The 26,525-nt window shown below is 41.0% G+C and overlaps 1 protein-coding gene across 3 annotated transcripts in view; it reads right to left on the bottom strand.

The window, feature by feature from the left end:
- The window catches only part of SEMA5B (semaphorin 5B), a 264,661-nt gene that overhangs the window by 73,702 nt on the left and 164,434 nt on the right, over positions 1–26,525 (bottom strand). For all 3 annotated transcript variants that reach the window (XM_005519650.3, XM_088058505.1, XM_088058507.1), the window contains exon 6: positions 3,364–3,426. In XM_005519650.3, coding sequence (XP_005519707.1) covers positions 3,364–3,426 — 63 coding nt within the window. The remainder of the gene's footprint in view (positions 1–3,363; positions 3,427–26,525) is intronic.

Genomic DNA, 26,525 nt, shown 5'->3' with positions numbered 1-26,525 from the left:
GGTGGTACTAGCCCAGTATCAACGTTTTTCTTAATAAGCATTTAACCTAAAATTAAATAGTGGCAAAAGTTGCCACTATCGCTGAGGTCAATGAGAGATATAGATATAGATTAGATATAGATATAGATAGATATGTGCCAGGATGGTTGGTGAGCTGGACCTTACAAAAAATACATTTTTAAAAGATATTATGCATTAAAGAAAGAGGAACAAAAGGGCTTTATGTATAAGCAAGGAGATTACATCCCAAGAGTAGTAACTGCATAAAGGATTTAGTGGTCAGAGTGGCCAGGCAATTCTGCATGATCCCCTGTGGCAGAGGAGCTTAAAAAACTGCCATGTATATGAACTGAGGAGGGTGGAAGGTTGTTTTAATCACACTCAGGCATTAGAGAGATTGACAAGGGAATACAGGTGAAAAACTGGAGCATGCAGAAAATAGACAAAAAGTATTCAAGGGCAGTAGAAAAATGACTTAGAGAAAGAAGCTTGGAGAATTCATCTTTTTACTTTATCAGAAAGCCAAAGTACTGCATTAAAAAGAGCATGTAAGTGCTCTCTGTAAAATATAAATATTGGTAACTAAAGGGCTCTTTAATCTAGCAGAGAAGGGCAAAATGAAACACAGCCACTCAAAACTGAAGACAGATCCAAATAAAAAATAAAACATATGTTACCAGGGCAGGTGATCTGCCATTAGAATAATCCACCAAAGCTCAGGGAGCACATTTGCTTCAGGTCTTCAGTGCAAAACTTTCCATCTTTTTCAAAAAGGTACAGCAGAAAAACACAGGTACTGAGCTCAATTTAGGAATAAACAAGTGAAATTCATGGCCAGAGGTATCAGAAAAAATGGTACCTTCTAACCTTTTATCTGAGACACAGATTTTTCAGTAGGTACTCAAATGGGAAGTAGCTATTATATAATAATGATAATATTATATAATAATAATTGCACTTCCATGATATGCATTTTGTGGCTCTTATTCTTGTGCTTCTTATTTTTCTTAGGGTACAGCTGTGTGCATTTTAGGAAGAGAGTTTCTAAGCAGCAGGAAGTATCTTATTTAGCTACTCAACAGGCACAATAAAAAAGGCATTTTAATACATGAACCAGTTTCGAAAGCTTCACCTAAAATACATACATTATTAAATGGGCAAGGAAAATGTAAGTTTTATATAGTCAATGTAAGTCATATAACTTAGGCAAACTACACTGTGAATTAATGTGAGATCCAAAGGTTCTCCGTATTTCTAGCCTCTATCACCATATACCTAAGTGCCTGACAATCCACAACATATTTATCATCAAATCATCTGTGCTGGGTAGAAACCTGCCATTAGTCAAGTTTTGGCAAAGCAGAGCTGAGGCAGACAGAGCTCTGCACCTTGTACCACCACTGCACAGCAGAATCAGAAGAGTTCACAATTAGTGCTGCCCTCACCTGCTGCTTTTACCCAGCCAAGGGCAGTGGTCCTGGGTCAGATCTGGGCTTAGCTGGAGTAGAGCACTTTGTGAGCTGCCTAGACTGAACTCAGTAATTTTGAGCTGGTGCCGAGTCATTTTTCTGTAGTGTAACTGACAATGAATGTAAAGGGGAACTCAGCTGTGAACATATAGGTTAGAGTAGATAGAGATCTGGGAGATCAGTGTTTGCTTAGCTACTGCAGAATCCTTCTGCCTTTGTAGCTTCCTGTCTTCTTGTCAGAGTCTTAGTCAACACCTTCGTTTGCCACTATTTGTATGTCAAGAAGTGCCTAAGAGTCTGCTTAACTACTGCTCCTCCAAACTTCACTCACAGTCACTGCACCCACCAGATGATTTCAAACTCTGTGTCATAATCAGCATAAACTCAGCTATTCAGAGCATTATGCTCATGATTTTTTTTTTCCAAACCCTTTGCAGTGTGAGAAGGCAGCATTGAAGATACTTAGACCATGTCTTACTTTTGGCCTAACAGTAACAAAGATAGATTGAAATTACCCTAGAATTTGTTCAGTCACATGTATGGCTTTACCCAGGGGTTGACAAAATATTTCTGGGTTTTAAATACAAATTCTTCATGAACAACAGGATACAACTTAAATCTCACAGACTTTACAATGGAAGAAAAGAGGAAAACCTTTTTTTGCACATGTAAAGTGCACATACTACAAATTCAAAAATTCCTCATGTCTTGGATTTTGCAGTTTTTCAGTTTTGTCCTACTTCTCATTGCTGGCTGTGTTTGGTGTTTGCCCATCCTAACCCATTTTGCTTCTATGTTGATTTCCTGCATAATGTAGTTTCTACTTGAAACTCTTAACAGATGTCCTAGGATGCCCATACTCCTGTCCTCCACAGCTACATGAAGAAAATTGTTGCCTATCTGGCAAAACTCAAGCTAGCTTTGTTTTTGTGTATATACAAGTTAATACAGTAATCACATGAACTTTATCACATAAAAATAATATTGCCAATGGAAGATCAGATAATGCTGTGTTTAAAGAAGCAAACTGGAATGTGGCAGATTCTAGCATTTTGGGGCAGCCACACAATCACTCTCTGCTTGATTGTCTGTGTCTAAGCAAAGATTGTGCTTATTCTGTCTTATCTTTTGTCCGTTTCCTCTGGTTTGGACTGAGAGCCCTTTGCAGTATTGTTTTAAAGACAATAGACACCCTCACAGTTGAGGACTGAAGATTTTTGAAGAGCACAAATATCACACTTGAAAAATCAAAAAATTTCCTGCTTTTAGACAGATGCCTTCATTTTAGCTCCTCAGAAGAAGGGTGGAAAGGCCCTGTGGCTACATCAGAACTGCCTGCAAACTCGGAACTTCTGGGACAGCATGTGCAAGTTCAAGCAATTCTTACTTCAAACTGCAGTTTAACAGAGTGCACCTGCCTCCAAAGCAGCTCTGTGATATTCAGCCTGAACAGATTGCAGTCTGCGAGCAGATTCAATTCTCACCTTCCAAGGAATTATACAACTATGAATTCCAACTGCAAGCACACACTGAATCCCACATGGATGAATGCCAGTGGCTCATTGCTGAGGACCTGTGTTAAGCCAACCTGCCTGGCCTCACACCCCTCTGCAGAGTGCTACCCCTGGCTTGCCACCACTCTGCTCCCTGATGCGCCACAAATTGTGTCCTCTCCAGCAGTGAAATCACCTTTAAATTTCATGCAGAGCAAGTGTAATAACTTGGACGGGGGGCCTTTGAAGTGGTTTGCTTGGTGGTGTTTATACCCATGTGGCAGTACAGCTGAAGTGCTGCAAATTTGCAGGCTCGAACTGGTGTCAGACATTGTCTGTGTGGAATTCACATGTTGCAAATATATTTACCCATAACATCATTGCAACAAAGCAAAACTTACCTCTGTTTTCCCTTTACTTTGACAGGACCTCCTGGTGTCTTCATCTGAACCCCATGCTGTTGCCTGAAAAAGCAAAATGCATGTCACACAAGAATGCCACCAACCACCATGTCTGGAGACTCCCAAAACAAAGGCAAGCATCTCCAGCCAATTTACGCAGCCCAATTTAAAAGCAGCATTGTGACAGTAAACATGTATCTAACTCCCACTGTGCTCATAGTGCACACAAATGATAAATAGATGAGAAGTTCAGAGGCAGTGGCAACTGGAATGTTCACAGAGAACAGACTTTAATTTACATGTAAATATAACTTCTGATCATCATTCAGCTGGAAGGTCCAGGACATAAGCCCCACACACGAAGTCATCACATTCTTTTTAAAGAGGCTAGTGCTGTATAAGCCCCAGCTTTCATTGCCAAAAAGAAAAATTCCCTACAGCAAAGTCCAGCAGTTCTGCACAAATCTGTTGGTCTTCTTAAATTTACCCCCAAGATAATCACCTTCTAAGTAACCCTGCAGTGAATCAAGCTGGATCAAGACTGGGAGCTGACAGGTGAAACCCACAGAGATGGGAAGAGGGGAGAAAGGCTGATGGTGATTTGTGATGCCAGACAAGTGGGGTCAGGTCCTGAGGTAGAGTAAAACACATTAGGGCTGAGGGCACTATTGACTGGAGGCCAAGAGCATGTGGGGTACCCTGGTCACCTCTGACTGCTTCAGAATGAAGAGGCCTCTTCCTCCACAAGAAAATTCAAGACCAGAAAAGCTTCATTAAAGAGAACTTTCAGATTTAAAATATTTAGCAATGTATCCAACTATTCAGTGCCCTCCCCTATTTTCCTCCCTTCAGCACTTTTTAAAAATAGTCCTAACAAATTCAAGCAGGTATTGTTAGCTGGAGGTGAAAATACATATAAATATCCATACTATACATAATACATCATTCTGTGTACCAGAAAAACAGCTCTGTTACATAGGGAAAGGCCAGGCTTACAAAGTTCAGATAAAGATCCAAAGCTCCCTTAACAGAGCCAGGTTTTCTTTATTTTTATTTTCCTCAGTCCATTACAACAAAGGAAATAGCTTCAAAGTTTGGTCTGGATCTGAACTCTTCTTGAACTTCTCACTGCAGCCAATATGCTTTTTTAAACCCTAGGCTGTCACAGAAATTGTCCTCTTGACACATGATAAATCCAGTTTTTTGCAGGAGAAAGTTGGGAAACCATTAAAAAGAGAGGATGAATTTTCCCACTCCCAGCTCAGGTCCATGAAGACACTCATTCAGAATGACAAGAAATGCAACCAGCCAGGAAATGCATTTATATACAATATTTGGGGAAGGGGTATTTCTATCTCTTTCAAAAGGAAAAAAAAACCCAAAACAACAAAAAAACAAAAACCAAAAAACCATCTCTCCATTAGCTGAGCATTCCATTCAATTTGACTTGAAATAAAGACTTCATGAACACAAGCAAAGATCTGGTGAGAGAAGAGAAGAGCACAGGTATTTTCCTGGAAGCCACTTGGGAAATACCTCCCACATATACTGCAGTCCAGTCCAGGGTGGAGGCCAAAAGCTTGTGCCTCAGAAGTGTTTTTGTGAGAGCTGGGATAAGTCCTTGCTGAAAAGGATCATTCAGTCATATCCTGAGAGGGAATGTCACTGGATGACAGAGCTCACATTGTAAGCCATCACAGGAGAGCAAGGAATTTTTCCTGCTGACTACCAGGAGCCGTTGAGATCGGCAACGCAACTGCACAGTAGGATTTTGATCTGTAATCCCAGCTCAAGCCCATCCTCATTAAAACACGGTGTCTTTGTACCTTCAGTCAAGTTTTGACAATTTTAATAAAAAAAAAGATATTCAGAAAAAAGATAACTTATTGTGTGTGAGCCCTTCCCATTTTAAAACGAGAGACAGCGAACTTTCCATTATACAGCCCAGTTTACCTTAACAGTCCTTGACAGGAGAAAATGAAAACAAAAATTGTTGGTTGCTCCAGCAATTGAAGCTGCTTCTCTGCAAATACTCTGGGTCACCTGGGATTGCAGCAGTGCAACACAGAAGAATTTGGCCTCCCAGGAGTCACCCAGCTCTTCCTGCCAGACACCTGCACCATAGAACTTCGAGGCATGTTGCAAACATAGCTCTAGTCAGAGCACTGCTCTCCTCCAGCTATGTTCTAATGTGCCTAAATGTTTTCTTCTATTAGGCACATTGCCCTTCAGCCTTCTGAAGCACTACCTTGATGAGCAGTGATAAAGAACTATCCATTTGGTGATGGCCCAAATTCTAGCAACATGTTGTTTATGACTACACCATTAGTCAGGGTGCACTTCATTAGAGCTAAGAGGATAATGAAGCAATATGGCAATCCAGAGCATGTTTTACAAGTCCCACACATGCCTTTGGCAGGACAGGGAGGAGCTAGCTTGAGGGCTGACTAACTCCAGTGACCTCTGGTGACTCAAAGAAAATATTCATGACCCTGCAAAGCAGAACATCTTGACAATAATAAAAGTATAATTGCAAATCAAAGCAGCTAATGTGCACTTAAATATTTGTACTGCAAGGTCTGCTGACCTACCAGGCCTTTTGCTGGACTCCCAGGAGCCCGCACACATCTGTGGCCATGGCCTGTGGCTTGGACCTGGCTAGGCTCAGACCTCTGAGCCTGGGGCTTTCACATGAGCTCTCCAGCACTGTTTGGTTTCTTCACTTGACTGATCAGCTGTCTTTTCAGGTCAAAATGTCCCACCCTTGTCACCTTTGTTGCCTTGGGCTACTCTGTGCAAACTCCCTGTGGGATGCTGGTATTCTGTGTCCTCCCACTGGTGTCTCCAACCCAAGCCCCTCTTCCACAGATGAACACATATTCTTCCTCTGCCTTAGATTCATTTTTCCCCAGGATCAAACTAGTGGACATTTGACAGAGCAACTTTCAAAAAGATCTCTCTCTGGGGTGCATCTGTGTGTACCCATATATTTATCAGTGAGGCACAGACCTACTTAACACTTGCATAACACCACGGCACCGTAAGAGATGCTTTGTCTTCCTTAGCTGATCATAATGCTTCTCAAAAGCCATGTTCTTGAACAATGGTTTAGGTGCCCCCCCTTCTTTTCCTTATCTTCTTCAATAAACTATTTTTTTTCTTTTTCTTTTTTTCTTTTACTGCTTTAACTGCCTCTGCAAACTTGGATGAGGGACAAACTGTATCCACCAGATGTTTTTGGTCACTCTGTTGGGATATCATCCTGAATTTATGATTAATTTTCTCAAGTGTCTGAGACATTTCAGTTTCCCAGCCCCAGAAAACACATCTGGGATTATTTTTATACCTCCTGCTACATGTGTCAGTCAAAAGCAGTACACATCTCTGGACCCATATGCAATAAAACAATTTTCATGGCATGGTGTCCTGGTTTAGGACACATGGGTTGCAGAAGACAGTCTGGATGAAGACGTGACAAACCGGGGAGCAGGGCTATATCCAAATACAGGACACTATGTAGTAGGCATGAACTTAAGCAACCAAGCAAAAAGCTTTTTAGGCTGTCACAGGGTCAGCAATTCCTCCCATTACATCCTTATAGGGAGCAATCCAGCTTTTCATGCTACCTCCTTACAAATTCTCAAGTATTTCTTCCCTCATGCATTTCCAGAAGAAATGCAGTTTTCTAACAGTGTTTCCATCTATTAAGGACCTCCTCTATAACCACAGTGCCCATTTGCAGGATGGGGGTACCCAGATTCATGTGCCATGTGAAGGGAACTGCTCAGCTGCTGTGCAAGATGAGCCATGCAAACCATGGGCAGGACTGCCCAGCCACCTGTGCAGACAGACACCAAAGGATAAGCAACTTTGTCCCTGAACTGAAAATACAAATAAACATGCCTTCTTCCTTCAGCCTATTTGCAAGGACAGCTGGTCCTTCACATCTCTGTTTCCCAAGTTCTATGCAGGCAGATTTTCTCAATTATTAAAAATTAAAAAGATAAATGCACATTTGTGTATTATTTCTGCATTTTCAGAAGTCCCATGAAGGAGATAATCACAGTGAAGCATTCATGTGTGACATTGCCCAACTAGAAATTAACAGAAGGGGCGACAATAGCTAAGCCTATTCAGTATATCTTTATGTTCAGTGGTCATATCCAGACACAGAAAGAAAGAGTTAATATCTCTCCCAGTAAATTATAAGCATCACAGTTCTGACTGCAGATCAACAGTGCTCTAGAATTCTAGCTCATCATGTGCTGTCACATCAGTTATTCAGCACGCACTGCTGAGAGAGGCTTTCTAGATACATTTATTTAATTACCTGCACATCCCAGTGTTGGCTTCCAAAGTACCTGCCTGTCAGTAGCAAGTCCTGTTATCAATAGTTATGTGCATCCTCAGCTGATAATGTGAAAATTTCTTAGACTTCTATGGACCATCTTTTGTACTCAGGTCAGCAATTTATACTTCAACACCACAATATGAATTTACAGATTAAGCATACACTAATCCCTGCACTGTACTTACACAATAGAGGTTGCAGGTTTTCATGCAAAACCAAAACGTTGCTTTAAAACTGGAAAGGTAAGATCGGAGGAGAATAGGTTACATGCATATTTATTAATTAAACCCATTGTTAATTAGATCTATCTAAGGTGTTTTATTACGAATGTATCCATCTGTTACCAACCTCAGTCCCATGAAACAAGTGCTCCACGCAAACCACTTGCATGCCTGCAGACAGACCCACAACCATATTGTTTTGTCCTACTAGGGGAAAAATGTGTAATACCAGAATGCACATTGTATGTTATGTATAGTATGTATATTATTGTATATTATATTATGTTTGAAAGGAAACAAAAATCCCTCAAGTACAAGATTACTAGAAAAAAAAATAACAAACTCAACAAACAAAACCCCCACAAAACAAACAAGCAAACACCCCCCAAATCAGGTACTGATTCTGTGAGATACCAGTTTTTTCTAGAAGGTACTGTGTTCCTCAGGTTTCTGCTGCTGTCAGCAGATGCAGAAGCAAAAGCAGCACCTTGTGTCCCAAGCTCGGGTGTGCTGACGCAGGAGTTTCCATTTCCATCAACCCTCCGCAGTGCCCACAGGAGACTTCTCAACCTGCCCACGGAATGAGAGGTGATTTTGGTTCTGTGCTTGTGCTGCGAGGGCACCCCGAGCAGAGCCTGCCAGTCACATCACCCTTTGCTGAGTTATGCATGAGGAAGGAGGGCAGGAGGTGCTGTGCTGTGACAGCTATTGTGCGCTAGAGACCTGAGCTAGCAGAGTTATTCCTTTCCCAGTGTATTTATTTACATCTTCCTTTCCAGTAACTGTACAAGACACTAGTATATTCAGAAAAATGTACCTCCAGAAAAAAAAAACAAACAAAAACTTGCTTCCTAGATTCCATATACAGGCCAAAAATCTCTTCATCTCTTATTTACATTCACAACATCTTTTTTGGATTAGCTCATTTCACAGAAACGTATGGAAGCTTTTCTTCAAGTCTGTGGAGAGAAGAACATGGAGGGACTATATTTCTGCCCTGCTTTTAGGATCTGGCAACTTCAATGTAAATAAAGCACATATTTACACACCCTACTGAACCAGTTTAGCTTACTCACATTCTTAGGGACTTTGCTAAATTGGGGTGCAGAGACATTCCTGCAGTGGCTGCTCAGAGGCTGGTTCAGTCCCCTACAAGATGCCAGCCTCAATCTTTCCATACATACTGATGAACAGATTTCAGACCTCTAAACTATCATCCATAGATTCTTGATGATAATGACAAATCCATTTCACAAGTGTTCCCTGTGTTTCTATATACTTTGTAGTGTCTACATAATATAGCAGCAGTGTAGATCTACCCTTTTCTGGGCAAATTCTGCAGAGCATTTAAAAGAAATTGATAAATGCTCGATCTTACACCACTTAGAAGAAAAAAATCTTTCAAAGTTCTATAGGCTGGATGCAGAAAAGCCATGAAGAGGTTCTTCCATTTCTATGATGTTTACAGTGAAAACATTTCTCCAACACTTTAGCTATTTTTTCTCTTTTTAATCCTCCAGAATTTCTCCATAAATACTTGCTGTTTTAGTCTAAAAGTGGAAAGTTAAATTCCCTTCTTGAAGCACTGGTTTTTGTCTCCTGAGGACAAGGAACATTTACAGTTCTTCATAAATAATAACTATTTAAATCTAATTTCCTTATAACAAAGCACAGTAGCTTAATACCCTAGAGGCCATTTCTAAAGTTCCATTACTAGTAATTTATTAAAACTGTGATAAGCATGTCTGATAAAAAGATAACTAATACCAAAAGAATAGAATGCCAAACTTTTAGTTCTGCTTTACACTGCAGTAAACGAATTGCAGATCACTGCCACATGCAGTGGCAGGTATGAGGAATGATCATGGAATTCAGTCGATTCATTGCGGGGAGAGGAGGGGGTTTGGATGAGGGGAATTGCCTTGTGTGTTTTCAAATTATTAATTGATTTTCCTTAAGTGATCTCAGATCCTTCAAGACATGGTAAAACCCAAGCTGTTTGCTCCATTTAAACCCATAGTACATAACAACAGACTGGCCCAGACACATGGCTCTTCTGGAGTGGCTGGACAGTAACTCAGCTGGAGGAAACCTCAAATGTAACACTTGGAAGACAGAGATTGGCAAACAAACAAAACAAACAAACAAGTGAAAAAAATCCATCAGTGGGTTTCAGTTCCTATAACCTTAATCTCTGAATCAGACCCTCTCTCTGCAAACAAATGTCAGCATCTCACTGCACAGGGACTGCTTTTGGCCTGGCATTTATTTATTGGCTTCTGAACACAATCGCTCACTCTGTTCATGCCAGAGGAGAAGTGGATGCTTCATACTGGCATAGTAAGGATGGAATAATCCATCAAAAGAAGGACGTGATCCTTTTAAGAATGGATATTTCACTTGGTTCCAAATCTTTGGATATTCATGGTTGTCTGTCTCATGGACTGTTATCACATCCTTGCAAAGGGAAATGCAAGTCTGAGGTACATTCCTCTGCCCTGGTTCACCTACTGCACAAAAAAATGGTGTCCATCAGCATTCCCAGTAGACAGGGAGAAGTGTAGAAGTGTTTTCAGAAGTCTGACTTTGTTTTCTTTGGTTTCATTCTTAAGCCTTCTTGATTTAGAATAGTCTGTCCTCTCACTTTATGTTTCCAAGCACAACTGGACAGAGCACCAACCTAACACCTGGCCGAATAGGGCTGCAGACTCCAGGTAAAGGAGCTCTGCTCTTTTGATCAAGTTATCCCAGCCCAAATGAGGTTCTGTACTTCAGCTGAGTCGTGGACACTCACCCTATTCATGGTCCTCCTGTATCTCAGATGCAAGGTAAAATGCTTCACAGTTTTCCTCCTGTGCACAGCTCTGCAGCAAGCGGGTAAGCTCCTGTACTGCAGTTGAGTGTCTGTGCCTTTAGGCACAACCTGCTCTCAACTGCAAATGTTATTCTTTTAGAGAAAGTTCTTAGATGCTGTGAATTCCTCTTTGGTGGTCAGTTACTGATTTTCTCTCTTTCACAGCTTCAAAATCCCTTGTTATTTACTTGTATTATGGAACCACATAGAGGAGTGAACTGAGATTGTGACCCCATATTTCTAGGCAATATACAAAAATGCTGTGGGAGAGAATTTCTATCTGAGAGCACTTACAGTCTAAACAGAAAACACAGGCACATGGGAGGAAGGGAAAACTAGATGCACAGAGAGGTCAACTGACTAGGAAAGGCCACTGAGCATGTCAGAGGCAGAGATGACCACTGACCTTTGCTCTCTTGCAGACTAAAAACTTTCCTGTCTAGCACAAATGAGTTCTTAGACAGCATTTTTTTGCTAGCATCACAAAATACATCCACTGAATCAGTGGTGCATGAGGGAGTGGGGTTAGAGATTAGAACAATGGGCAAGACTCCATGCTTCCTGTCCTTTCTGATATCTTGGGGCATGTCCACAGTCTCATCTACAAAAAGAAATTTGAATTTTTGTGCCTTCAACTTCCATTTGTCCTGCAAGAGATCCCATTAAACAACATAAGCTCTGTAAATCTGACACTCCCCCCTCTCTGCAGTGTCAGGTAGGAATTTACAGCTCCAGACTATGCATTCCCTTATCTGAAAGGAGCATTGTATAAGGCTTAACAGATCATGGTTTCCACAGTGTACCCAAATGGAGGCACTGTACAAGTTGAAGGTCTTATTATTAAAGACGATTGTGCAAGGATTTAGTAAAGTACATTTGATACCAAGTACTAAAGCTAAAATGGTGTTTTCTAAGATAAACAAGTCATGTACAGGTTACAGCTTTTTTCAGCTCTTCAGGAATTTTAGTGTGCAAAGAACACGTTACAATGGAGCAGCTGGCTCAGTCTTAGGTGCTGTCAAATTAAAATTCATATTTGAAGTAAGCAGATTGTCTTGCCATTGCTTTAAGTGTATTTTCAGTAACTCTTCTGTAAAACATTTGTAACTTGATGCTAAATTCCATACAGAGGAGAACTTGAGCTTTTTAACATAATGGAACTTTGTCATCCAAATTTGCAGTTTTCATAGGATCTGTGAGCCTCCACTGCAGCCGAGGACTCCCCATGCAAGCCTGTGTAGATACAGCCTCATCAAAATGCATTATAGGTAAAGTGCAGTAATAAATGGGGCACCAGGTAGCAGTGGATGGCAGAGCACTGAGAGACAACCACACGGAAGGGAAAGGTCACAGCTCACCAGCCACATAACTCATTGTGAGGTCTTTGTAACCAGAAGAGTTTTATTATACCAGGGATGGGATTCTTCTGAGACCCAAAGGGGACACAAGGGAGAAAGCAAGAGGAGAATGTACATTACCCAAAGGCAAGAGAGATGCTGGCTTAATGGGCTGATTCAGAGTAGGATAAACCTCTCACTGACAGTGATAAGAAAGTTTGTGGAAGACCCTTAAAGTAAATATAAGCACTAATGCAATGCCACAAGGATATGTCCAAAGCGAGGGGAATCAGTGTAAGGGTACAAAGATGCTGGAGTGTGGAGCTGTCCATAATGATAAAGAAAGGAGTGCACACTCTGCTCTGCCTGTGTGCTGAGCTTTGACAGTTACATATTTACACAGCAATGTTATATGAACGCGCCAACATGATGCTTTCAAAGGAAGATACAGCTCTGAAGAAGAGAGATAAAGATGGCACTACATTCCTGTTTCCACTATCTAGTGTTTGTATTTTTATCATTCTATGTAAAGAAAAATGTCAGTCTGTGACAATGATTTCATTTAGCTGGTGATCTACTTCCTTTTGCTTGAAAATGCTTAACAGTGCAATGATTTAGTTGCAAGTTCTATATGGGAATGCTTATCTTTTTTTGAAAGCTATTGCTTTTAAGCATGAAAAAGCATGGATGGGGCCAAATATAAATTGACAGTCTCAGTAAACTGGGATGATAGTGAAAAAAGACCTTGAAGCTCTCACCTATAGCCAGTTTAGAATGAATGACAACATCTGGAACTGGAGAACAGCAGAGGGGATGTTGGGGAAAGATGACAATGTTTTTTCCTATTAGAGTAGATGGAAAGCATACAGAAACTGAGATGAGACTTTCAGCACACTGGGTAATTAACTGCCACAGTAGAATTTGGTTTCTTGCCATGTCACATTCAGTTTACAGCTTAGGATAACAAACATTTACAAAATGTACTGGAGATTACAGAGACATAAGATTACATGTTAAATCAATAAAATAACTAAATAAAGAGGTTAAAATATACTGAGAGGAAAATAATTAAAGAAAAATTTCACTGCAGTCAAGCACAGGTCAGGAATATAAGTACAGCTGATGCACAGGCAGGTGCAGTTGTCACTGGCCAGGTGGGTAACAGCACCAGCACTGTTTATTTTGTAAAGAACAGGTTTTGTTTAGGGGTTTCTTTTCTTCAGTTGATGCAAACAAGGTACAACAAGTTATTTCTAAGAAGTGAGCCAACGAATGTAGTCACAGCAATGTTTTCCCTTGATATAGCGGAGGCAATTCTTTCAAGGCTCCTCTACCGCCAAAAGATGTCCATCTCCACCCCTTTATGTTCTTTGGCAGACTAGCCATTCAGAACCAAATCCCTCCTTCTTCTTTGTGGGCTCTGCTGACAGATGTGACAAGACTTCTAAGCAGCCTCCTCTTACTGTTTTGCACAATGATTTCTGGAGTAGGAGGTTCAAAACCCCCTCCAATGGACCAGCCCATATTCAGTACAAAATCAATTTACCATGGCTATAGTCTCCTTTGTATTTCTGCATCAAGCAAAGCGATTTTGTTCTCCTTCATTTTTTTTTTGCTCTATGTTTCCTTGCCATTGTAACTCTTTGAAGCTCACTGCTTATGGAGAGATGTTAAGGGTTCTCCACTATACATTTTTTCATTCCCTCCCCCTCTGCTTATGGACAAATTCTACACAGTGAACTGAGTGCAATTTTATGCACTTGCATTAAAGGTTCAGCTATGAAATGCAATCTTTCCATATATGCCTCAAACTGAAAATGTAATCGCTGAAGCACATATGAAATGTCTGTGTGCTACCAGCTTCCTAAAGTGGGGAAGTCTTGCATTCTTTATTCCTCTCCAGGTTACATCATTGAATATACTTGTTCAGCATTTATTTGTTTGCTTTGAGAAGAAGCTAAAGGAAGTTTGAGGAACTGTCCAATTTGGATCTGATTCTTACAGCAATTAGGCTAAGATTCAGGGATCAAAACCAGCACTTCCTGCAGTATTATGGAGACTAATGAAGAACTAAGATGTCATTTTCACTGTTCTATGTCTCCTGTTTTTCTTTAGGGAAATCACATCTATTGCATTGTGGGGGTGCTAATACTGTTTCAGATGACAAACACTGCAATATATTCTCATTAAAATTGTGTAAGAGGTTGAACATGGTTTGAGTCTTGCCTTGGCTTGGAAAAAACAAAGAGGGCAGTGCAAAATTTAACAGATAAATGTGCATGTTATTTATTTTATCCTATCAAAATTCCTTTCTGGTTGTGCACTTATGCTTGGTGTAGTACAACCAAAAGGGAAAAAAAAAGGCACTGGAAATCTTTAATTAAGTGAAAGCTGCATTATTGAGATGAAACGAAAGCTCTGAGACTACTTTAACAAGCCAAGGCCAGTCTTGTGCAAGCCAGAGAGACTGGGAAAGTTTTGCAAGGCAGGCTGAAAACAGAGATCCTAACTGAACCACAGGAACTTAAGTGAAACCAGACTCTCCCTCTTGCTCTTCCCCAATTTAAAGTAATAGTTGTGAGCTTTAATAAAATGGGCAAAAAATTCTAATCCCTCAACTAAAAAGGAGTCTTTGTATTTCCCTATTCAGCTCAGCAGATGTATGTAAGAATTTCCATTTGCTTGCTATCACACTTAGAAAAAAGATCCAGACCCTTTTCCTGCTATGATTTTGACGTATACTGCAGAAGCACATAGACTACTCAGCTGCATACTGCTAGGCATTTCTGTTGGAAATGAAAAGGCAATTCTGCCCCAGTGGGCCTAAATCCTAGTGTAGAGGTGAAACCCAACACATGGCTGTAAAAACAGGCAGAAAGAATGAGAGGGACCAGTGAGACTACTGATATTTGCAGTATCAGGGAGTTTACATTGTGCACAGGCAAGTGTGGTGTAAGGTTCCCTGGAAGGTTTGTTGGCAACACACATAGATTGTGACCTTTAGACTCTCTGGCTTCTATGGGGTTTGGTGCTCAGCAGCACAAACTGTCAGAAAAAGGCCATTTTTGATAAATCACTAATAACTAAGAATAAGTAAGACCTTCCAGAAATTACCAGGCTGGGCTGGAAGAGAAAGTCCTCCATGTTTCATAAACATGGCAATGAAATGTCCTCCATGTTCCATAAAAGAGATTTCAGTATTTTTTATTGTTCTATAGCTACATTGCACATTACATCTCTGCTTTCCTCCACCAGGTGCCTAACGCTCTTGATAAGCTAATTACAGCCTTCTGCTTATTTCATGTTAAGCTTAACTCCCAGTCTGAGCCTAGCCTGCAGTTCTGGCATGTATTTTCCTTAATCTAAGACCATCTGTGCTCCATCAGAAAGGAACACTTAACTACAGAGAAAGTGAAGAACCAAAAGAGTAGAATTCCCTGCCTCCAACTCTTCTCCCCAGCATTTCCAACTAAGTGAGAAGCCAACATCCATCCAGTCCTAAATAATCTGGAAGGCTCAGAGGAGGCTACACTTATCCACCAATGGAGCAATACTTTTCAGTGGTCAGCAAGGACAAGCCAAAAAGGACCTGAATCTCTCAATTTCTTCATATCAAGATCTTCATAATTCAAATACCACCACATCCCCAGCAACATATGCAGTAGATGAGTCCAGCACTTGATCGGTGTAAATCAAATGCTTGTCTCAGAGAAGAACAAGGAATCAGTTTCAGGAAAAAAAGCAATGGAGTTGATTTATCAAGAATCCAAATGATATTTCTTAAGTCTATTTTTTATTGGAAGTGCGCTACAATTTAAATCAAAACCAGACTGCAGTGTTAGGGATGATGGCTCTCTGCCACTCCTGTCCCACCACCAAAACTTCAAGTGTTTCTAAGCCCTACTGTCCCCTCGCTGCCCAGCCCAGCTGGGTACAGTCCCCGCCTGCTGCCACTGCCAGCAGCCAGAACCTGACCACTGTGCACGGCATTGATCCACCCATCTTCCTCCTCAGGCTGGGAAACAGATGCCTTCAGACTCCCTGCTTGGTCTGTCACAGTTTGCCTTGCTTCTGCCTCCTCTTTTCCAACACCAGACGTCAGCACCTGATGCTATAGTAAGCTCTGCCAAGTTTCATCTCAACAAGGGATGTATTTGGTCCTTCTCCTGCAAAGATGGCTCTGGTGCAGTGTCTTTTATTCCTTCCTCCCAGATCCTCTGTTCTATTCTCCAATCTGCATTCTCCTGCCAACCTAGGATTTATTTTTCAATTTCCTTCAGCTTGAGTCTTGCCCTTACATTCCTGCTTCCACCTGGCTCTTCCCTCACCTCCCCTCCAGCACATTTGCATCTGACCTCTGTGAAGGTCAAAGATTCCATAAATGAGTTTTGAGAATATGCCTTATAATTAAGATGAGGGAATACAAAATGATTCTACAACACGATTAATGCAGCATACTTCCTTGTGCTTCTTCCACCTAATTCCTTTCTGGTGGTTTTCAAAGCTTTCACATTTATCTTCTATTGAAAAAAAAATCTTCTTTGCCTTGTTCTTAAATCCTCTATAACTGATCTCACAGCAAAAGCTACTAAATTCGTAACAATTATATTAGCCACATACATTTTTTTTCTCCTGTCACTCTGTTTACCAGTATTATATTTATGAAGCATTGATCATTCCTTTCTGCCCCATGTATCAAAATTCTCTTAGGCAACTGCAGTTTGTATCTTAATATTCCCAGGCTAAGTTAGAATTTTCTTTTTTTTTTCACATTCTTAATAAAGCTTAAATCACTTCTCTCTGGGTGACCTTGCAGCCTATTCAATGGCTGCAGCCCTTTTTCTTTTTCCTGTTAGCCCTTTTTCCTTATTTATAAGGAAGTAAAAGACTCTTTTTCTAAAACCTCAAAACCTTGCTTTGTCTCCTGTCTTAAGTGAATAATTAATAATTAAAGTAGCATATAGAATTCTTGACAGAAAAGTGTTTCTGACAAAAACATATTTTTATTAACTGTCCCCCACATTCCTTCCAAGCTGTTATCTTTTTTACACAAATTTGCAGGTTTATTCATATTCTAATTATTTTTAGCTGAAGGATACATTTGGATAGCATTCTTCCCTTAGCAGACCCCAACTATTCTATTTTTACATTCAAAATATTTAGAAAACAAGTAGTGAAAAAGGGCTCCATTTTAAACACATGGACATGCTGCAATTGCCTAATTACTTACCTAAAAAGCGGAGGTGAAGATAACAACTGCTTAATACTACATCTACTATGAATCAGAACATTTCAATTTTGTAGGCTCACAGTGATGGCAAATCTCCTATATTTACAAGTGCATGGAATCACATATAACATTTAGATCTTAAACAAAAAGACACATATTTCAGAGCATTTCAAAAGGACAAAGTGTCATTATCTCAGCTTCACATCTGGAGAAAGGAAAGCTCAGACTAAGGATAGCTGGAATTACCTCTTCACAGCTGTCTAAATGAAGCAGCCAGCCCTTGCTATCCAAGCTCTCCTTTCAGAGAATGGAGAAAAAGATGTCATTTTTCTGCATATGCCCTTCCCCCGACTCACCATGCTTGGTCTCCGCAGTCTCAGAATAGTCTCTACTTGGTCATGTTAGTGATAAAAATGTAACAGCTAGCTATCACCATGGTGTGGTATCTTCTAGATGAAAGAAGCATTTCAGTGACAGTAGAATAACTTAAGATCATTGTTCCTATGAACTGCTCAAGCTGCAGTGGCACCCAGCAACTAATTTATGCCCCACAGCCACATTCCCTCACCCTCCTCTGGTGGAGTAACCCACCTTTCCTTCCCCAATGCCCACCCAGTAGCAGGCAACCCACAGCAGCTATTGCCTGATCTTGTTCAGCTGAAGGTTTGCTGCTGATCCTCCTCCAGCCCTGAAGAAAGGAAGCAAACCTGCCAACCTTCTTCAGTCAGGGTGGCTGGAGATGCCACAGGCATAGTCAAAGTTGTGCCCATTTACCCATCTGTCCTCTTTGAGTGTGGGTTGGGCTCTCCTTGTGCTCAGCCAGGGGAAAGCAGGTGAAACCTTGGAGGCCAAAGCTCTTTGAGGCTTTCAGAGGACTCAGGGATTCAGCTGCACATGCCATGCTGAGACAGGATCAATATCCTGTGGGAGTGATGAGCAAACTGTTCCCATCTCAGCTCCCCAGCTCTGGGTGTCTGGAAACAGCTGTGCAGGCCACGTCTGTGACTGCTCCATAGCTCCAATAATCCCCTCCTATTAGTCATTCAGAACTGCTGCGCTTAAAAGAAGCTGTAAAACACACATCAGCTAAACTGTTACTAACAGAGAAAAGCAGGATTATTTACCTAGGGAAAAAAAAATACACACAGTAATATGAAATGTGTTTACTATAAAATATTTTTTTTCTTTTTTGCAAAGACCTCAATAGTTGGTTTTAGAGGAAATGTAAGGTCATTTGTGGGCCCTTGAGAGATGCAAATCAATAAATGGTGATTTTTTTAATGCTCTCATTATAAATGACTAGATGCTAACAGGGTCAAACTTAATCCTGTGCAGAGAGCCAGTGCAAGGGATATGAATCATTTAGATCTCTCTTAAGCTCTGCTTTGAGAACAAAATGTAGATATGTATTCTGTATTCTGTATTCTCAGTCTTTAAAAAGCACCAACCTGCTGCTTTTTTTTTTTTTTTTCAGTAACTGGCCCATGTACTCCATTGTTCATCTTGTAAAGGTTCCCAATGTGCTTCTTTGTGTTTTCAAGTTTCCCTTACTTCTGACTTCCCAGAGTGCGCAGCTCAGCTGCCACGCCAGGGATGGGTCGGGATGCCGCGTCCCAGGCAGGAGGAGCCCTGCGCTGTGCCTGCAGCGCTGTGCCCTCAGCGCTCAGCCTGCAGAGCCGTGCCCGCAGGGCTGTGCCCGCAGAGCCGTGCCCGCAGCGCTGTGCCCGCAGAGCCGTGCCCGCAGAGCTGTGCCCTCAGTTCTCAGCCCGCAGCGCTGTGCCTGCAGAGCTGTGCCCTCAGCGCTTAGCCTGCAGAGCTGTGCCTGCAGAGCTGTGCCCGCAGCGCTGTGCCCTCAGCGCTTAGCCTGCAGAGCTGTGCCTGCAGAGCTGTGCCCGCAGCGCTGTGCCCTCAGCGCTTAGCCTGCAGAGCTGTGCCCGCAGCGCTGTGCCCGCAGCACTGTGCCCTCAGCTCTCAGCCCGCAGCGCTGTGCCCGCAGCACTGTGCCCTCAGCTCTCAGCCCGCAGAGCTGTGCCCGCAGCACTGTGCCCTCAGCTCTCAGCCCGCAGCGCAGAGCAGCAGCAGCCCAAGCGCCGGCTCAGCAGGATGCAGGACCTCAGCCGGGACCCAAGGGCAGGCAGCTCCCTCGCCACAAACCCGGGCTTGCTGAGCGGGGAGACCTGGGAGGCATCTCCTGGTCCCCAGGACAGGGTGCAGAAGGAGCTGGCTGTGCTCGCTTGTGGAGCTCAATAGGTCACCGCTCCCAAAGGACTGCGCTCAGTCAAGGTGCGCATTAAACCCATCCTGTACTGGAACCCTCACTAACGATCGTGTCACAGAGCCTTAATTGCGACAGGAGCAATTTGGGAATGCATTCTGTGACTTGCAGTACACACCAGCCTTTATAGCTAGCGAATAAACCACTTCCGTGCATAAAAAATATCCCACATACCTAAAGTAATAAGAATTTTAAAAGCATATTTTTGTATAAATCTCATTTTGTATAAATGTTGGTTTAGGTAAGGTGTTGCCTACAACAAGATGCTGATTTGCCTCTCAGAACATCTGCAGCATTTTGACAGCAGCCACAGATGAGTGAGCTTGTCAGAGCAGGGGACAGCCATAAGCACATGCAGAGCCCCCAGAGCCTTCTGGAGTGGGAAGCAGCCCACAGAGAAAAAGGGGTGCAAACCAAAATATATTTTGCAATGATAAAGAAGCAACATTGGTGACAGAAAATGAGAAGTCCAAGGAATTTATTTTTCTTTTGATTTTAATTTTTTTCTCTTCCCTTTCTAAAGTATGTCTAACAGTCCTGACTGTAAGTTGCAAGAAATAAGAGCATTAGTCTTCATTCCCTACACATAAAATGCCTGACAGAGTTTTATCAAATAAAGAGTCCAATATGCTACTGTTATCAGTAAGTGACTTCAGCGGCTAATTAAATTCTCAGTTTCTAAATCCTGCTCATAATGTCCGCTGACAAAGACCAAAACCCCTGTAGTAATTTTGGCTTTTAGGTGAGGTGAGGCTGGGAAGGAGGGAATGACAACTAACAAACTACCCAGGGAAGCAGGCTGGCAATCCACAACTGACATCCATCATGTAAACCTCACTTTACTGTGCAAGCATAACAGGGTAGTTCCCCTCTGGATGCAAATCATCTCCGTGGCCTTCACTGACTCCAGGAAGGCTGCCTTGCTTAAAGTACAAATCCAACCAGGTGCAGCTCCTGGATATCCTCTACAGGGCTGCTATACCCTATGTGTATGATCTTCCCATGTATGGGTACATATATAAAAATATATATGTAAATATATATATAAGAACTTCCTATACCATGCCAAAATAGTCACTTTAGAGAGCATTTAAATTGATCATAGCTAGACAGTAGATTCTGAGCCAGTTTAGCAGACCTATGAATGTGCATAGTGAAACATTTTTACTCACTAGAGCATGCAGTATGTTCTTAACTCAGAGCATTCTCAAAGGAAAACTGGCATTTATTTAAAGCTAAACTTGGGCTTAAAAGCTTTGCTGGTTATAAATGGACTCATGAGCTGGATTCTCTCAGACAGAGGGGATGTTGTGTTCTGAAATCACTCAACACTATGGACTGTGAGAAGAGACTTGCTTTCTCTGCTCTCTGAATTTCAGCTGATGAGTAACATCAGCAGTTTGGTTCCCAACTCAGATGCTGGAGCCCATCACAGAGTTCAGTTCCCTGCAGTGAGGAGCTGGAGAAGTGTGTCCTTGAAGGATGAGGTGTGGCCTTCAGACATGGTCACCTCCGATCTGACATGCATTATTTTTGTCCCTCATCTCTCACTTTGCATAGAAATGTCTCTCTTACGTAAGTCTTGCGAATTACGACTTCCACCTGAAAGCTGTAATCTAGCTCCTGACCAGTCGTTTTTAGCAAGGGAATATTCAGAGAGTAGATTTTATTTGGGGACCTGAAACCATAAGAATAAATAGCTGAATTTACCAGAAAGTTTTTCCAGCCAATATAAGCTTTATTATGGAATAGCTTTAAACCTCTAGGCTGAGAGTGAGAGGTTTTAGGTGCAGCTTTGGAAGGTGATTTATGAATAGATTTATATGTTAATCTGTTAATAAAAAATGTTTCATACTGATAAAATATATGACAACCAGGACTCAGCTATGAGCCACATATTAAAGACTGCATCTGCTCTGGTAGAGGTCTTTTGATTATGTTTTTAAATGAGGGAACTGCATTGGCCTGAAAATAAAGAAATAAATGTTGTATCTAGAAATATGTGCCGCATAATTCAAACGCGTATCTGGGAATCTGCAAGAAACAAATAATAAACTGTTTCTGAAAAGTGAAGCTTATTCCTGAGCATTTCAAAATAGAGTTCCTGTCAGGCAACTCAATGGACATAAAGATAGAGTAAGAATACTTTACCTTTCTCAAAATTACTTTCCAAACTGGATTTTAAATTGGATGATAATCTTCACATTCCAACTAGATTGAAGGAATAAACACCTTCAACAAAGTTGGGTCAGCTCAGCCCTAGGCTTGCACTGCATTATCAATGTCTAATTCTCTCATGATCTTTGAAAGAATATTTTGAAAAATAGGAGCAGCTCTGGCTCAAGGATGTTTCTGCAATGAAATCTGAAATTCAATACTTTTACCTCTCTTTTACTGGCAAACCCCACAGTGCTTTGCAAAGGAATGCTACAGCCCTATTTCACATGTTAAACACCAGGCAGAAAAACTGGGCAGATTAACTTCATCTCAGGCATCCATGGGCAGAACCAGCAGCATGAATTTGGCCCTCCAAGCCCCATCTGGTGCATATCCAGCAACTCTCAGGGATGTTAGATTTATCTACCATCTGCAAGTTTTCTGATAAGTGCCAGGGCTTTATGAACATATTGTGAATTCTTAATATTTCTCAGTGAAGTATTTTCACCAGGAAAGATTACTTGAGTGACAATTTCTGCTGTAAACGATATTACTCACTGTTCTCTGTTGATTTTGTTTATCGTATTTTATTCAACTACACAGAGAAAAACCAAGTTAAACTCTGCCACTTCTCCTCACACTTCTATACACTTACAGAGCATGTTTCTCATCAGCAGACATAAGTGTGGCACTACTGAGCCCTAAATAAGTAGAAAATAATGCATTTAATGCTTGGTTTGATTCAGAGTGCTAAAGACAAAACCTGTTCCATTTGTTTCTATGTGACATACTGAGGACTGATAGGCAAGTTTTATTATTATTAACTACACTTTGTTGATACATGCTGTTGATTTACCAGTGATTATGCTACAGTTAAAGATCCCTTCAGGGAGTAGCAGGGAGGGAAGTGTGCAGTTTAAGCAGCTGTGCAGTTTAAGAGCTTCATCTCTGTAGCAGGGATGTTGCTGCTTCTTAGATGGTGGGAAGAAAAACTGGAGTAAAACCATCCTTATCAGAAATGCACTGGATAGATGGCTGCAGTTTATCTGCTACAGGACACTATGGAAATGTTTTGTCTCTATTTCAGGTTTGAAAAAATGCTTATTCAAAAACCCTAACAATATCAGCAGAAAGAAATTTATTTCAGTAAGGTTCAGATCATTATTTAAGAGCTGATACTGCCTCAGTTTTCGGATTAAAGTATACTTTAATCTTGGTTTTAAGACTTACATCTCAGTGGGACTGAGAAGTTCATCAAGTTTTGCCCTAGGGACTGGGTATCACTATGCAAAGTGACCCTGTGAATATAGGGGGTCTTATTTAGAAATGTGGAGCCAAATTTCAGAAGCAAATGAAGTTGTGTGCTCTGTAGCATTTTTGTGTTTTGCAATGGGGTACCAGTAGATCTGTAATTGTAGACCTAGGTGGAACTGGGCAGTGTGGAACTCCACAGGCAATCCTTCCTAATTCAGATTTATGACTACTGGGAAACTCACACACTCTTTCTCTGCACTTAATCCACACTTCCATTTTTGTCTTTAGGAAAAAAATATTTTGATAAAGCATATTTTGATCTCAATTTTTTTTTCTTTCTTAGGTGAAATAACTTATGTCTTCCTAACAGTTTTGCAATGGGTGCACTTATTTATTCTTTCACAATATGCTAAAATACAGTACAAACTTCTGAAGTATTTTAAATACTTAAATAATTAAATTACTATTAGCCTGACATACCAGCACACAAACTTCACAGAGCTGCTTTAAAACTTTTTTTAGAAGACATCTTCCATCAAAACAAACAACTGAAAACAAAATATTTTATGAAGTTCTAACATTTTCTATTACACTTACCAGATGAGAGTCCAGAAAGACACCTTAGATCCACAGAAAAGGGAAAAGTAAAGGAAAAGAAGAAAGAGGAAAGGAAAATGAAAAGGAAAGGGAAAGAGGAAAGGAAAATGAAAAGGAAAGGGAAAGAGGAAGAGAAAGGGAGAAGGGAAGGGGGAAAAGGATGCCCCAAACAAACAAGGACAATTGTCTGGGATGACAGAAATGCACACTTAAATGCTCTTTTTGATGTTTCAGAAAAAAACTTGACCCAGAGTATTTTCATGCCAATTAACCACATCTATCTCATTCTCCTTCAGATTTTACAAAAATGTCAGAGAGGCTTGTTGTCATCTCAGTGCAAAAAGGTTGGAAATCTTTTTATCTCAAATAGGTTGGAAAAATAATTTCCTACTCAGTTTAAATGAGAACTAAGAATCCAGGTAAAATCACAGTGAGCAGGGGGTAAGCACTGTACTGTGATTTATGAAATGCCAGCCAAATAGCCTGCTTTTAATACACACCCCAGAACAGCATTCCTTGCTAAGAAATCCCAATCAGTATTGTGAAGTTTAAAATTTTTTTCTTAAAGGCTTATGTTTTTAAAATGACCCTTCCACCTACTCTATTAATTACCAACTCCAGTATAAAACTGACTTTTCTATGGCTTCACCATGAAAGCTGCAGATTAGGAGCTAGCCTTATTTCAGATCCATGTATAAATTGAACAGCATGCTCTCCAAGTGCACATAATATAAAAGAAATGTTCTATAAAGTGTATAATAATGAGAGTTTACAATACATATAAGACAATCATTTAAAGACAGACATGAAACAGAGATTTTGTTTAAAAGAGATGCTAAAGATTTAAGGAAGAGTATCCATTTTAAAACTGTGCTTCTTGACTGCGCAAGAATTTGAACACCACATGCCAAAGTTTTCAATATTAAGAGGTGCTTTTGGATACCCCATGCTAAGGTGCTGATTTTCAGTAATTCTTTAATAAGGTGCTTCAGTTTTGGCAAGAAAAAGAGGTAGATAAAATCACAAAATATCTGGGTCATAACTTCCTTATGGATATTGAAGATCAGCCGAAGACGTTTTTCAGAAAAGCATTAACCATCACCAAAGGTCCCATGCAACTAAAACTCATTTGGTGAAAAGTTTCACAGGTTCCAAAAGGAATTTCTGAAACACGGTTTGGAAACAAAGAGAGGAGGAAAAATCTCTGAGAAGTTGGGACACTTGGTTTGTGAAGCAGGAAATGAGCTTGTTCTGCGTCACTTTTTGCTCCACTCCACTCACTAGCTCTCCTGTGAAGGATTAGTGCCTTGGAGAAACAACCTCAGCAGAACCAACAGAAAATTCTAAGTGTGGAGGAAACATCAACACATGGTAGAGCAGATGAGAGATAAGAAAGGAAAATAATTGACCCCTTATTATAATGGGGCCCAAGAGCTGACACATCCCAAAATCAATCTCTCTTCCTTCACTCCCCTGAAATTAAAATTATATAGGGTAATGCTGTCTTTTTTACATAATTCTTAACCAATAACTTCCCAGTTAATACTAAATTTTGTCTTTTAGTTTATTGCAATTCCAAGACAGTAACTTCCTAGCTATACTATGTGGCATGCCTCTTTCCCACAGGAACCTTGCAGCCTCAGGATACAGCACAAGAACACTTGAGAAAAAACAGCTTTATACTTTATTGAACCATGCTTAGAGGGGTACATTCCTCTCACTGCCAGGCTTTGTCCCACAGCCAACATATCCTGATGTCTCCATAGACCGTGCTCCTCATGTTTCTGCCCTCACCTCATGGAAGTACGAATGCAAGGGAGCAGATATTTGTCAGCACAAACCTGCACTGTGAAGTAGTTTTAGCACCACTGGCAGGATGACAATGAAGTTGCATGAGCAGAAATAAATCAGAATACAATCTTAAGATGAAAAACTATCCGGATTCAGGCCTGGCAAGATCCACACTGTATTTTATTTACAAGCAAAGAGGAGATACAAAATAATGCAAATTAACATTGTGATTATTTCTTGAACTGCATTCTCACCTCTGTAGAACTAAATGCAAGTTCCTTACATTTCTTGCCTCACTTTCTGATCTGACCTTTAAAATGATGCACAGAGAAGGGAAGGTGGTGCCTTTAAACTGCATCAAGAGCTTTATGGAGACAAGCCAAGCAGCTACTTAGGCAACCATTAGGTCGGGAAACAATCACTTCCATCATTCCCAACACGTGTGTCAACATAATTCCATGCTCTCTTTGTCATGCAAAAAGTCTTGGCAAAGTAACCGGATACACCCAGAAAGCAGGAGCGAACTAAGCTCATTATGTTAACCGGAGATCCCACAGCAACCTCCAGTGCCATAGAAGGAGACTTCCCATGTTTTGCAGTGCAGAAAAGGAAACTCACTGCACTGAGGAGGGCCAAGCCTGGCTTCAGAAGTGCATGAGGGAGATTCACAATTGGGTTTGCGGAAGGGGATCTCTGACAAGATGTGTCAGGCAGTGTGTCAGGCAGTGTGATAACAGGCTTTGCAGAAGGTATGACACCTCTCATAACTATGGAGACTTCCCTCTCCTGTGTCATTGGAAACCTTCCAGCCATGCTAATATGGCTCTGCAAAAGGGAAGGCATTGCCAAATGGGAGTAGCAGCTTCTCTAACTCTTTATTGTTGTCATTGGTAACTTGGGACTTAGTTTTCCTTTTAAAGGAAGATTCAATGCATTTTACAACCATTAAGCATCTTTTCTTCTCTCCAGCTATACTTGTAACTCTTCCTAACAGCAGAAGGCTTGTGCCCTTCAGAATGGCTGGCAGTACTACTCTAATGGCTTCTTTGTGTGGTCAGGTACAGGAGCAAGACCTCTTAGTCTGTCTGAAAAAAT

Source organism: Pseudopodoces humilis, chromosome 8 (genome assembly GCF_049639895.1).
Source record: "Pseudopodoces humilis isolate 2021_Gansu_Grassland_sample_001 chromosome 8, ASM4963989v1, whole genome shotgun sequence".
Classification (NCBI taxonomy): domain Eukaryota; kingdom Metazoa; phylum Chordata; class Aves; order Passeriformes; family Paridae; genus Pseudopodoces; species Pseudopodoces humilis.
Note: the sequence above shows the minus strand (reverse complement) of the source record. Positions and strands in the feature narration are given on the sequence as shown.